The following is a 13,639-nucleotide window of genomic DNA, read 5'->3' on the forward strand; positions in this document are numbered from 1 at the left end:
GCCGATTCCGCCTGCACTTCAAGTATAGCTCCCATTTTTGTAGATAATGTCACTCATTAGAGTGATTATAGCTACTGGCATAGAATTCACTGGTGAGAACTCTGACAAAATAAAGTCGGAGGACCAGAGGGGTGGCTGCTCGGAGCCTTCAATCGCAAACTCATTACACAGCGTCTAACAGTGTTTGGAACTGGTGTCAGCGAAATGACACAATAATCTTTTAAAGGCTGGGGAAAAACGAAAAAAAAATCTGTGGCTGGTAGCCAGAAGCACTGAGAACAAGTCCAAAGGGGGGTGAAAAGGGTACGGTCTCCTGCAGCTGGTAGGAAGCAGAGGGCCAAATTCCAATGAGAATGTCTAAATGTCTGACGAAAAACAACTTTTCCAGCTTCCTCTCAGCCTATAATATTTCTGGATTAAATTTGCCTTAGCTGAAACATGCATTTATTTTCATGCATATATCATTGTACAACAAAGTATGTCTTCCTCATTTGTGGCAGTCTGTGGTAGCAAAAATACACTCAAACACACACCTAGTGCACTAGTGGCTGTGAGTACATACAAACTCGGAACAGTGGACGGTCATCCCAGCGCCCAGGGAGCAGTTGCGGGTAAGGTGCCTTGCTCAAAGGCATTTCTGTCCTGGATGTACCGCGGAGGAAACAGCACTGTTCTTTCAATCTCCACACCCCCCAATTTTCCTGCCGGTTGTCAGGATCAAACTGGCGACCCCCCAGCCCCAAACCTGCTTCTCTAACCATTAGGCCACGGCTAGCCCCGCTTCCAAGAACCCGCTCTCATTTGAGTGAGGTGTGTGTCTTTCAAAAGCAGTGACTCACCTGCAAATCTCTGTCTCGGTTTTGAAGTTATGAAAAGCTATATGAAACATATGTGGTAATAGCACGAAGTATTATATCCGTATTGTATTGTCCCTAAAATAATGAATTGCTCAAGGGCATAGAAACAATGGAGACGAGACAATAGTAATACTTTACATGTTCCACCAAGAAGAGATGGAGAAAGGGAGCTTAAAAAGGAGGATCGCGGCGATAAAAATATGAGCGACCTGGACAGGTTCCTCCTACTGGCTTGCTATAATGGCATGGTGGCTTAATTAAAAAGAAGCTTTGGGGTAATGACACTTTTCCTTGGAGGGAATATCATATCTGCAGAATCCATCGCCTGCTAAAATGACCTCACTCCGAATATCAATTAAAATCTTGTCAGGACATGCAAAGATGTTTTATGCAAATGCAGTGCGAAACACAAAAAAGCCAGCAATAACAACAGCAGCAAAAGCAATCTCCAGCTCCGTTTGTGGAAACCGACCGCGCCGTTAAAAATGATCATAGCAAAAAGCAAGCCACTGTCAGATTTCATGCTTTCACTGGAAAATAAAAAGCAGGGTAGCACTGCAAAGACAAAACAGCACAGCTATTTAGAGTGTTTTCTCCTTCGCTGCACTTCTTTATTTGCTCATACTTACACGCTTCTTGCCGCTGGGTTGGTGGAGATGGCAGTAATGTATTTGCATCATACTTACTATTTGTCAGTTGTTCTAGTTTGCGAGCATGCAGCCCCGTGATTGGAGAACAGGGCATTAATGCATTTGCATCCAATTTTTTATTCTCCAACTCACAGAATAGCAAGTGTATACAAGAGGCCGCAGTAGAAGCCGCTGCTGAATCCTGCCGGCATTAATACCCCCATTCATCCTGGATCCAGTCTGAGCCAAGAAGCGGCATTAGGCCTGGGGCCCCGAGGCCCGCGCTTGGACCGGCCTGGCTGGCATGTGTGCTCACTATAGAGTGAGAGAACGAGAACACCGTTTCTCCTTCACTGATCCAGACCCATTCTGGACAGAGCGAAAAAGTTCTACATTTTAATTAGCCAGACAAAAGTGTGCTATGGACACCTGCCATCACGCAAGCACTCTTGTAACTCTGTCAGTCTTTAATGGCATTGCACGCTGGGGTTTCTCATAGAGTAACTCTTCACAGCAGGCAACATTCATTAAAATTAATCTTCTTTCCCTAATAACCTATTTCAATTTTGCGGATTATGAACTTCTTACTCAAATTCTAGAATTCTTACTCAAATGACAGTATACAATTTAGGTTTCTACTTCAGTAAAGTCTACACAGTGTGCGTTGTCATGTTGTTAGTTGTTTATTTCTTGTTTTTGAGTAGTTTGAGCATGACTTTTTAAATCCTTTATTTGCTGTTACATTTTATCAACACTGTCCACTAAAACTATTAGTCGCTATGACAAAAAACACAAAGCTAATTCAGGTCACAGGATTCGCTCACAAAAGTGGGTGACAATGCCAACGGCTGTGAGCAAAGACAAGAAAGAATCCCAGCTCAAGTTTATAAAGGCCAAGACACAAGTGCTCAGCAGCAACTAAAAATGGGCCACAAACAACCTGGCTGACGCTGCAGTCTGCACTGGAGAGCCTCCACAGGGCTCTCACTGCCAACACAGGCAGGACAAGAAACTCTAATGGTCGAATAATACTGTTTTTTTTTTTTTTTCAAAGCCGTGGGCGCTCACCTATCTGGGTCAGGGGGAAATATATTTATGTATATATTACACACACACACAAATTATATATTTATATATATAAAAAAGTAAAAGTCATTCCTCCACTAATGATATTCTGTTTAAGTAAAGACTACAGCACCATAGCATTTCCGAGGTTTGTGTAACCTTTAGATTCATGGAGTGAGAGATGATTACTCCTGTTAGTACCCTCAAGATAGGCTTTTCTCTATCTTTACTGTTTATTGCATGTATATTGCATGAGTTTAATAGGCAATCACTGCTCATATCAGCCTCATCCCAATCTACAGCAAAGCCTAACAGGGCTGCAGCTCAGTGAGACATATATTAAATAAATCCAATCATAAAATGGGAGAATTAAAGCTATACTGAAGCTATTAAGCTACTGAGCAGATCCAAATGCCACTGAAACTTCAATTTTCGTCATTTTAGGCAAAGCAACAGAGTTACTTTACACAAAGTCATATGCTGTTTTTCAGTTTAAGTAAAAGAAAATGCCATCTTACCTTGGGTTGAGCACGTCTTGGAAAGGCAACTTTAGGGTCAATCTGAGCAGAAAATAGAAAGAGAACATTCAGTGAAAAATTTTCGGGCCTACATATCTATTCATTGTCAATAAATTGCTGAATGTTATGCAGCTGTAATTATAGATAACAATAATGTTCACAAAATAAAATTATATATTGCGCAACGTCAAAATGGACTGCATGTGTTACGTAGCCTAGCTGTTGCTTTCTGACTACAGCAGGCCTGTGTATATTTATAACAGCAGGTAACGTTACTAGATGACGACATGAAACGTTAAATTTAAAGTCCTGTATTTGAAAGACATTAGTTATAATTTAAAGGTTCATGGACATAGTGCTCTGGGCTCTAAGAAATGGAAGATGACATGACGGGGTTGGTATTGGTGAGTGCTGTAGATTTGTGAAGAATCAGGAGAGGGCATTAGATCAATACTTGCACAACCTCCTTCCCCCTAGAGGGATTATCATCATTACTGGTGACTCCTTCCTGCAGTTACTGTCTGAATAAAGGCCTACAGGACCATCTGCCTGAGACATTCCTCATCTTAAGGATCAGCCGTGGAAGCGTGCAAACACGTCATACCATTCATCACTCACACCATACAAGAAGTTCTCTAATACAAATCCACACGAACAAGAAAGCAGCACAATACAACCAGTTATTTCTCCATCAATGTCTACAACTAAATGAGTTTCCTTAATAATTCAGACGCAGAAAATCAAATGTTCGAGTCGAACGCCTTTCATCTTTGCAACTCAAATGAACACATCACATAAGCTGAACATGACAGTGTATGAAAAAGGAAGGTGTTCCGAGATGTTATAATCAGATGCATTTCCTTCTTCAGTGGGGAAAACCGAATTAAACGCAGAAAACAGAATTCATCCATAATGAATCAACATGGCTGATTTTAGATAAATGGTTCGTCAGGTGAAGGTTTGCGACACAATCAGAACTGTAAATATTTTTAATACATCCAAGGGGTTTAAGGTGACACAAATTTGAGGAATGCTTGGCTAATACTAAATAGAACGAGAAAAAAAAAGATGAAAACCAGTTTTCAATGGACAGCAAGTGCACTAAAATACACTGTTGACTAAAAGGATACTGAATGATTGTGCATGCGAGGATGGGCACAATGCAAAGACTTCTGCAGCTTTCCATCAAATGGAAAAAACTCAAGGGAAAAAAAATCCATTAGTGGAATATTGCACTTGAATATACAGTGTGTCTTAGTACTTTGTCACTTCATACAAAAATAAAAAGTGAAAAACGCGAGAAAGACATGACTGCGCAACCAAAAAAAATTAATGTTAAAAAAAAAAGAAAAAACACTTTTATGAACAGGAAGATGTCCTCTGGAAAATTAATTTGGTTCGAATAGAATTGTAATACGCACTGCCTTTTAAAGACTCCTTTCTGCGGAAAATGCTATGCTGTTTTTATTATACTTTAATTCATCCAGAAAAGTGTTTAATCTAAAACAGATTGCTTTTAGAGAGGAGTGCAGCAGGCAACCAATTGTCAACACACAATGCAATTTTCACTCCAGGTTCTTATATCCACAGCTTACGTAACCGTTTTTAATCAAATGTGGAATATTAAAGTGTGTCAAGAAATTCACTGTACTGCTCTGCTCATATCTACTCTCATACGTTCAATACCTCCAAAAACGCCAAACACTGGCAAAAAGGTGGCAGTAATAGTAAACAGTAAAATGTAATAACAAGCTTGAGTAGGCCATGCATTTTAATTAGACAAATTACAATGAATATGAATGGAATTAAACTGAAGTGAATGACAGACACTTGCAAATAATTCAAACAAATATGTTTTTTAAAAAATCTGTAAATCAGCTTCGGTATGTGTAGGGTAAGAGCTGAGGAACTGGATGGCGTACCGTTAAAAAAGTTGAAAATTAAGGTTTTATTCAGGTGTTTACAGATACAGCAGTGGTGGGTCAAAAAAAATCAACTCTTTAGAATGCTACAACGTTCTAAAGACTCAAGCTGAAGTAGAAGTAGGGCCGGGTAATACGACAAAAAAAAGGTCATCACAATACTGTAAGACATATCCATAATACATAAGAGGAATCTCAATATTTCATTTATGGAAATTTGACCAAAAAAAATAAATAAATAATTCACTTTCGGTGCTGCACCAATTTTAATTGAAGAGCTCTGTAAAAATAGTTCAGTTAATCTGTGTTCTTTAATTTCTATTGATAATATGCAGAAATGCAGAAAGCCCCCCAGGTGAAAGTAGCTTTGCAAAAAATTAAGTATTCATACACAAGTGGAACTACTCTGGGACTTTTAGTACAAAGTATAAGCAGCAGGTCTAACTACATATTCATGAAAAAAATGTAAGTCACTTTCATCAGAAATATAATAAGTAGAGGCTAATAGTGGTAAAATTTGAGGTCTCCTATTCTGAGCCATCCTTGTACTAGAACAGCTGCTTTTGTGCCAGGCTCTTGTTACAAATGTTGAAGCACTGGCGTTGTGCAGGAACTGCAAGGTTCACCTTTATCAATGAGGTCATGCCTCAGTGCCAAACCATTCAGCCATCTCTCGCCTTCTCTCTCTCTCTCTCTCTCTGGTGACATCACAATCCACAGCCTGCTGCTAATCCCTGCTTTAGCCCCGTCATTGCTGTCCACATGATCTCAATCTCTAGCAATCCTGGACACAACGCTGCTAATGCTAACACTCACTCTTTCATCTCTTTTTCCCCCACCTCCCATTTTCTTCCCCTACCTTTCATAAACAATGGAAAATGTCAAACCTTGACCTACTTTTTACACACAATACAAGAATTACACTTGTATGGAGTGATTAGGTAATAATAACAACAACCCACTATTTGAACACGTCCGAGATCGAGCACTGGCACAGTATTACAAACATACAACAGCTCAGTTTCTAATTTCAATTTAAACATTATCCAAACAGCTTGGAAGCCATGTTTTGCGCTTACTCATGTTCCCACAACTCACAGCCTTTGTGAGGTTATCACCTTTAACCTGCATGGCTGTCATGTTTGGTTCATCATCTGTACAAGCCCATAGATCACGGGGTCACACAACTCACCACAACACTGATGGATGGCTGTACGTAGAAATTAGCTCATAAATTTCACTGCAGCCCTTTTTCACCTTATTAATAACTTTCAGTCCACAGAAAATTCCCCAACCCTTTCACATATTATTCCTTTAAATTAAGACGGCTAGTCCTGCTGCACTAATATAAGGCTTGCCTTTTAAAATGGGCTTTCAGCTGCATCACCTCCATTAAAATGGCACAGTGAAAGCAACACTGGACTGTTTGTCCAACCGTTCCAAATAAAAGCTCATTTTGTTTGCACTCCTCGCTGACTTCCAATGAGAAGCACCCAAATCACATATCTGTGCAAATCTTACTGAAACATGGTACGTCTACTGCCCCTCAGATGTGGAACAGCAAAATGTCAAAGCATATCTGTTGCACTTTTGAAAAAGGAGCCATCCAATAATCCTAAGGAATTCACTTTCCTGCAAAAAGACTGCAAATCTGCCTTTGACGGTGTTACTAACAAAAATATGGAGCAGGCTTCAAAGGATAAGCTACTCATCCCTACAGAGAATCCTGAGAAACGTGCCTGTCAAACTTGTTGATATTTCTGTACCTGAAGTCTAAACCTAGGGACTATAAAACGCAGTACCTTAATTTCACACTTTTAAAAAAAAAAAAAAAAAAAAAAAAAAAATCTGCCAATAACTTCAGATTAAATGCAGCTATACCTCTGTGATTTAAAAATAAAATGTATTACTATGCAAAAAAACATTTTTACATTTTTTTAATAAGCAAAATGCATTATTAAGTACTTGCACCTGCAACAAAACCAAAACAAAATATAAAAATGCCACTAATAATAAATATTACAAGAAACAGAGTACGTACATAATAATAATAAACTAATGTAGCAGCATAAGTTGATATTAGCAAGAAAGTGCTCATAATAAGAAACCGCTCTATCCAGGCACAACCAACAGGAAAAAACCAGGCAGTAAAACATATAAACAAACTGAATCAAGGAACAAAAACTCCAGACAGAGATGCCATAAACATATTTACAATTCAGTAGCTCTTTTGAAAACGATCATAATGAGGAAAAACAAAGTCAAGGATGTGCAACCAATCTCAGTGCTAAGTGCAGTATAATGCAGGCTATGAAGCAATACATCACTGTCTCTTTGCACATTAGTTTGCCTTGGCACTGGTTCAATGCAGCAATAATGATTAAATGCACTAATGTCAAATGCGAACATCCCCACTGACATGAACCTTATCCAGTAGAAAAGCACAGAGCAGCAGGTGCTCCCTTAGAACTCCTCAGACTGGAACAAAAACACACCAGCAACAACAGAGTTAAACCCTGAAAAGACACTGGGGTAGGACTGAGATAACTGCCCGAGCGCTTATTTACATCAAGGGCCTTCTGCTGTTCGAGTGCCACAATGAGAAATGTCACAGAGCGTCATCAGACGTGAATGGGCATGATAACAACATACATGTGGTGCACCTTAGATGACAACACATTGAGAAAACAATTAAACAGCACTGCAAATGTAGAATACCAGTTAAAGTAAACGTACCGTCTTTGAGTCTAGTTCATGGTGAGGTTGACCTAAGACTTTATCTACACTGGCCGCATCTGCAAACGTAACGAACCCAAATCCCCTGGAAAAACACACAGACACAGAATGGCATTTAGATCAGAGACACCACATATGCAGAACTACTCAGCCAGCCAAAAGACTTCAATGACAGCTTTTTTCTACCACAAATATTTTAATTGTTTTAACCCATTCATATCCAGCAAATGCCACAGTATTTGTTATGAGTGGCATGAAATTTTGCATAGTCACACCTCTGAAGAATTTCTAAGTAAGTAATTTAAATTTACAAAATAGTTTAAAAGATAATATCCTTCTGTTATATGTTTAAAAAAAAACTATACATGGGTAGAATGCATTTTACAAATAAAAATATCAAATGCCCACAAGGAAGTAAATTTAACATTTCAGATGAGAGCATTTTTGCGTTAATCTCATGCAAGTTTATCACATCAGAAGTCATTATGAAGCCTGACTCTTAACAGAATGAAAGACAGTGCTTAGTGAAAACTGAAAAAAAAAAACATTAAGCCAAATAAGAGCAAGCAGGAGAAGCATGTTACTGGACCCAGTTTCACTCTGCATCCTGTCTGACTTAAAGCAGCTCTGTGCAGGCAGTGGGAGCTCAGAATGGAACATCAGCACACTGTAAGCATACAGCTCTGACTTTTATTTTTATTTTATATTATTTTTTTTTACCTGGAGCGTTTGGTCGTGGGATCCCGCATCACCATACATTCTCTGATTTCTCCAAATTTGCTAAAATAGTCTCTAAGGCTGTCTGGAAGCAGAAGAGAAAAAAGAGAGAGAGAAAGAGAGAATTAGATTAGCGTCCATGGGTCAGGCAGGCAAGTGCTATTTATGTGTGTGTGTGTGTGTGTGTTGTGAAAACGCCCCCTCCAACAGCATGTAGGGGTCGAATAGAGGACTTTCAAATGAAATGAATGAAATGTAAAGAAGCTTTCGTACACATGAGCACACGTTTTCACATACACGCGCGCGCACACACACTCGCTCGCTCACTCTCTCACACACACATGGACATGAGCGGTACGGCGGAACGAGTGAGCCCGCCTCACACAGCGCCTTTCACGGCCAGCCCCGCGGAGAGGGAGCCGCTCGCTTACCTGGTGAAGTTTGCCAGCTGAGGCCACCGATGAACATTTTACTGCAAGAGGGAAACACAGCAGAAGTGAGTGCAGATGTCAGATCGGCCATTTTGACGTGCAGCTAACGTTAACTACTTAGCTAGCCACACACATATACAAACAGAGAAACACAGAGAGAGAGAGAGAGAGAGAGCGAGCGAGAGAGAGGAGAATGGGCGCCAGAGAGAACGATAGAGAGAGAGAGAGAGAGAGAGAGAGAGAGAGAGAGAGAGAGAGAGGGGGGGGGGGGACGGAGAGGAGAAAAACAGAGGGGGACAGGCAGATGGGGAAGAGAGAGATGGGATAGACGGAGAGTGAGAAAAAGAGAGAAGAAAAAAAAAGAGAAAACGAAGGCTTACAGTGGCCGAAGCTGTTTCTCCTAAAGGAGGCAGAACAGCTCCAGCACACGACAAACAAAAGAAAGGAGAAGCGGAGCGGGTTGTTTTTTGTGTGTTTTAAGAGAATTGAGGAAAATAGAAAGAAAGAAGAAAAGCGCTTTCCCTCTGCTCGAACAAACACAAAAATATGGCAGAACTCAAAGTGTTTACAAGCGGGGGGATATAAAACGCATTCGCCGTCTTCCCTGCGAAGCTGAAGTTGGCTCATTTATTCATCAGTTTCTTGTTCGAATTTTCCGTTCCACCTTAAATGGTGCAGCAGTTTACATTCGGGTGCCCCGTAAGCGCTGCACCGTTTAAGGTGGAACGGATAATTCAAATAAGAAGAAGCCAACTTCGGCTCCGGTGCCTTCTCTCTTACCCTGGGTCGTGTTGTGAATCGTTAGGACTTCCAGATGTGGCTTGGCTCCCGTCCGCCTCCATAGCTGAAGCCGAGCGCGCGCGGGCAGTGAGAGGAGCGCAGGCGGCTGAGCTGCTGTCAGAATGAAGTGCTGGAGCTGAGCCCCGCTTAGAGAACAGAGCCGAGCCGGGAATAGCGGCGTCACACGTGGGATCAGATCAGCTCCGCTCCGCTCAGCGCTGCGTTCTCCTCCCCCTCCCGAGCACACACAGGGGGCGGGGCACAGCAGCGTCAGGCGGCCCCGCCCATTGACGTCTGAACACTCGCCCCGCCCACGTCAGTTTGGGGATGTGTGTATGTTATGTTTTATATATATATGCACATGATCAACCATAACATACAGTATCTGTCTACTGTCCACTCCCACTCCCTCCACTGACCATACAGGAGCACTCTGTAGTTTTACAATTACATTCTAGTCCATATATTGATCTGCATTCACCTTTGGCCCTTCTTTCACCCTGTTTGTCAGTGGTCAGTACCCCCACTGCATCACCACAGAGCAGTGTGTTGCTGAAGTGCAATGGAACACCACTACGTCCCAGACTGGGGTCCAATTCCTGGTCTGGGTGACCGTGCTGTGCTACAACAGTGACAGTACTTGGGCACTGTTCCTAACACTACATTGACCCATCTCTGTAATACATGTATCCTTGTAAGTTGCTCTGGATAAGAGTGTCAGCTAAATGCTGTAAATATATTATTTAGGTACTGAATCATTCTCAGTTCTGCAGTGACATGTGGAGGTGAAGGTTGGGTTGGTACAAGAGGATCAGACACAGCAGGGCAGCTAGAGTTTTTAAACACTATGTACAATCACAGTCCACTCTGTTAAGACACACCTACATTGCTGATCCACCTTGTAGATGTAAAGTCAGAGACTGTAGCTCATCTGCTGCTGCATAGTTTGTGGTGGTCATCCTCAAGTCCATTAACTGTGGTCACTGAACTCTGTCAACATTACACATCATAGAGCGGCTCAGTGTTAATAAAACAATGCATCATTTACATAGTTATAATCCATATTTTTGCAAATTCATTAAACATTCATTCATCTTCTGTATCCGCTCTGAGTGTTGGGTCCAGAGCCTACCTGGAATCATTGGGTGTAATGCAGAAACACACCCTGTACAGGGTGCCAGTCGATCGAAAGGCACCATACACTCACTCACGCCTGTGGGCTATTTCACACAGACACTGTGTTTTTTAGATTGTAGGAGGAAACCAGAGCACCCAGAGAAAATCCACACAGACATGGAGACAACACACCCATCCCATGACACACTGTGAGGTAAGGACCGAACCCAGGACCCCTGGAACCTGGACCTGTGTGGCATTAATGTATAGGTGAATATGTGTAATGCAAATTAAGCACTGATTGAAAAAAATAGTACAAAATATTTTTGGGTGTGCACTTCCTGGACCAATAGGAATGTGGCACTGTTCCATATTTTAATAAAATATTTTTGGGATATGAACCAGTATCTGAAAAAAAGCGCAAGAGACTTATATTCAAAGGAAAATATGTGAAAATAAATTATTAAAGGATAAATATTACAAAGTGAACATCTTTGAAATTAATCACATCAGTCTGGAAAACGAGCCTTAATTACTTTTGTGGTCACTTATTGCAGTTATGATGTCTGATGCAATGGGCTTTTATCTAATATCTCCAACAGTTCTGAACTCAATTAAAAACATAATTCCAGTTGAAGTAATTTGACTTACTTACGGGCACACACACACACACACACACACACACACATATGGAATCATATAACCTGGAATCATTGGGGGCTTGGAGGGGAACAATTCACTCACACCAATGGACACTTTTTAGGTACCAGTGTGTGTTTTTGGACCGTGGGAGGAAACCGGAGCACCCGGAGGAAACCCACGCGAACATGGGGAGAACACACCAACTCCTCACAGACAGTCACCTGGAGCGGTGGGTGAATGTTGGATGAGCAGTGTCCACAGTTTTCTCCAGAGCATCCCATTTTATACAAGCTATGTGTGCACAGCTGAACATCTGTATCATCTGTGTGAGGGTCTGAAGCCTTAACAAATTTGAGAAATCGCATGCTATTACACTTTTAGTAATAGTTTAAACATACAAGAAATAATAATTTTGAAAAGGTTAGAGGATCTTCAACTGGAAGCCATGGAAATACATGCTTATTACCGAGCAAGAGGTAATAAGGAGGGCGAAAGGGGGGATAGAGAGCAAGAGAGAGAGGCCTCAATTAAGGGCCTTGCTCAGCGAAGGCTCAGTTATGCTACAGTGATTGCTGTTTATTTCCTGCAGCTCGGTTTAAATCAAGACTCCATGGCCTGAAGACAGCTCATCTTTGTCTTCTCCTCCACCCAGAGACACATTGTGAAGGACAGTTTCACTGCTGGACAGTGTGAAGAGCCTGCATCCAGCGGAGGGCATCTAAAGTGATGCTGATTGGCAGTTGAACCCAGCGGTCTCACCTCACTGCCTAGCAGGCTGCTTGTTGGTAAACTGACACTGAGGCACCTATGGGGCAGCGCCCTGAAGCAAAACATCTCTCTCCCTTTCCCAGTCTGTTTTTTCCCCTTACTTCCCCTGACTTTAAACAGCAAAAACGCCTCAGAGATTGCACACACTGCAGCTGAACTCATCTCAGGCTTTCCCCTCATGTTAGTCACTGACTGGCGTACCCAGGCAATCTGCTTTTTTTTCTAATTTTACTTAGGGAGATAGTTATGAACTGCATGTACATTTATTGCTTTATTATTTTAGTGCAGGAAAAAGCTGCTTTTTTTAGCCATCTCTCATACTGTGATTAAAAAACCCTAGACAGAGAAAATAAGCATTTCTTAATACCATGGCATTAGAACCCATTTTTGTATCAGCTGCTGTGAACTAAGAACAGAAACAGTGTTTGTTATACATTTTCATAAGCTAATAGATATTTCACATTTTTTAAATAAAAGACTTTGACTGTAAACATATTGTCGCCATCGTAATTTTACAGGAGGGAAAAAATTATTAACTTTCAGTGGATGTAAAAAAAGATGTTATAATAATATTATAATATTTCTGGAGCATTTCTATTGGCCGAATCAACATGTAGTTTTCACACAATGATATGTTCAAATGATTTAGTAGTAAACTAAAAACCCACATTCCTTCTCTTTCACACCAAGCTCTGTTTATACATTTGTTATTTAGGATGTAGGGACAAATGTTTATTTTTATCATATGTAAATTAACACTTCCATTTTTGGCTGTAGTGATAGGAATGAAGGTGAAAAAGGTGACACTAAACCAGAATCAAGTTTCATGCTGTAACACAGCCCACTGTTTTCCCCATTGAAATGTTATTTAGATTTCTATACAAAAAAAAAAAAACAGCACCAATGCTGCTCCATTTCACTGTAATGTAATACATAATTACATTTCAGATTAGGCCTGGCAGAGTGGTTTACAGGCTATTTACAGTAATCTAAATTACATAATTTCATAATAAGATTTGATAAGCCTAATGGTCAGCGGCATACTTTGTTTAGAATGGTTGCCTTTCATTGAGCATTAACCTGAAAATAACATCTAACGTCTAATTTGAGAGCACAAACAAGGAATGGAAGGGTTTAATGTGTACTCCAAAAGTAAACAGACGCTGTGCTGAACATAAACATAGGCTTGATTATATTCAGGATATTGAGTTTGATCATCTGGACGTTAAGGGGCATTGTGTGATGATCTCACCAAGCAGTGCCAAATTATTTCAGTTACACAGCAGCTCATTCTCACCCTGAATATCTTCCTCAGATAAAAAAGAAACCCGAGACAGGAATACGAAGCAAAGGGAACATGCCTCTCATGTAGAGCGTATTAGTGTAATTTTACATGGCATACATATTCACATTATGTGTGACATACGCTGAACAACGCCTGGCTTGATGAATCTAAAT

At 40.7% G+C, this 13,639-nt stretch overlaps 1 protein-coding gene and 1 long non-coding RNA gene across 11 annotated transcripts in view; one reads left to right on the forward strand and one right to left on the reverse strand.

The window, feature by feature from the left end:
- LOC136691772 (RNA-binding protein Musashi homolog 2) overlaps positions 1-9,884 on the reverse strand; it is a 248,866-nt gene extending 238,982 nt beyond the window's left edge. For all 9 annotated transcript variants that reach the window (XM_066664589.1, XM_066664543.1, XM_066664608.1 and 6 more), the window contains exons 1-5: positions 9,656-9,884; positions 8,876-8,916; positions 8,448-8,529; positions 7,728-7,812; positions 3,070-3,111 (exon numbers count right to left, since the gene is read on the reverse strand). In XM_066664589.1, coding sequence (XP_066520686.1) covers positions 3,070-3,111; positions 7,728-7,812; positions 8,448-8,529; positions 8,876-8,916; positions 9,656-9,717 — 312 coding nt within the window. In that variant the 5' untranslated portion in view covers positions 9,718-9,884. The remainder of the gene's footprint in view (positions 1-3,069; positions 3,112-7,727; positions 7,813-8,447; positions 8,530-8,875; positions 8,917-9,655) is intronic.
- On the forward strand, positions 8,299-12,572 carry LOC136691808 (uncharacterized). Of its 2 annotated transcripts, none has more exons than XR_010801902.1 (3): positions 8,299-8,396; positions 10,905-10,985; positions 12,003-12,572. It is a non-coding gene; the product is annotated as an uncharacterized lncRNA (long non-coding RNA). The 2 variants fall into 2 exon arrangements; XR_010801901.1 differs by lacking the exon at positions 8,299-8,396 and adding an exon at positions 8,802-8,940.
- Positions 12,573-13,639: the final 1,067 nt, after the last annotated feature.

This window comes from Hoplias malabaricus, chromosome 1 (assembly GCF_029633855.1).
Source record: "Hoplias malabaricus isolate fHopMal1 chromosome 1, fHopMal1.hap1, whole genome shotgun sequence".
In the NCBI taxonomy this organism is placed as follows: domain Eukaryota; kingdom Metazoa; phylum Chordata; class Actinopteri; order Characiformes; family Erythrinidae; genus Hoplias; species Hoplias malabaricus.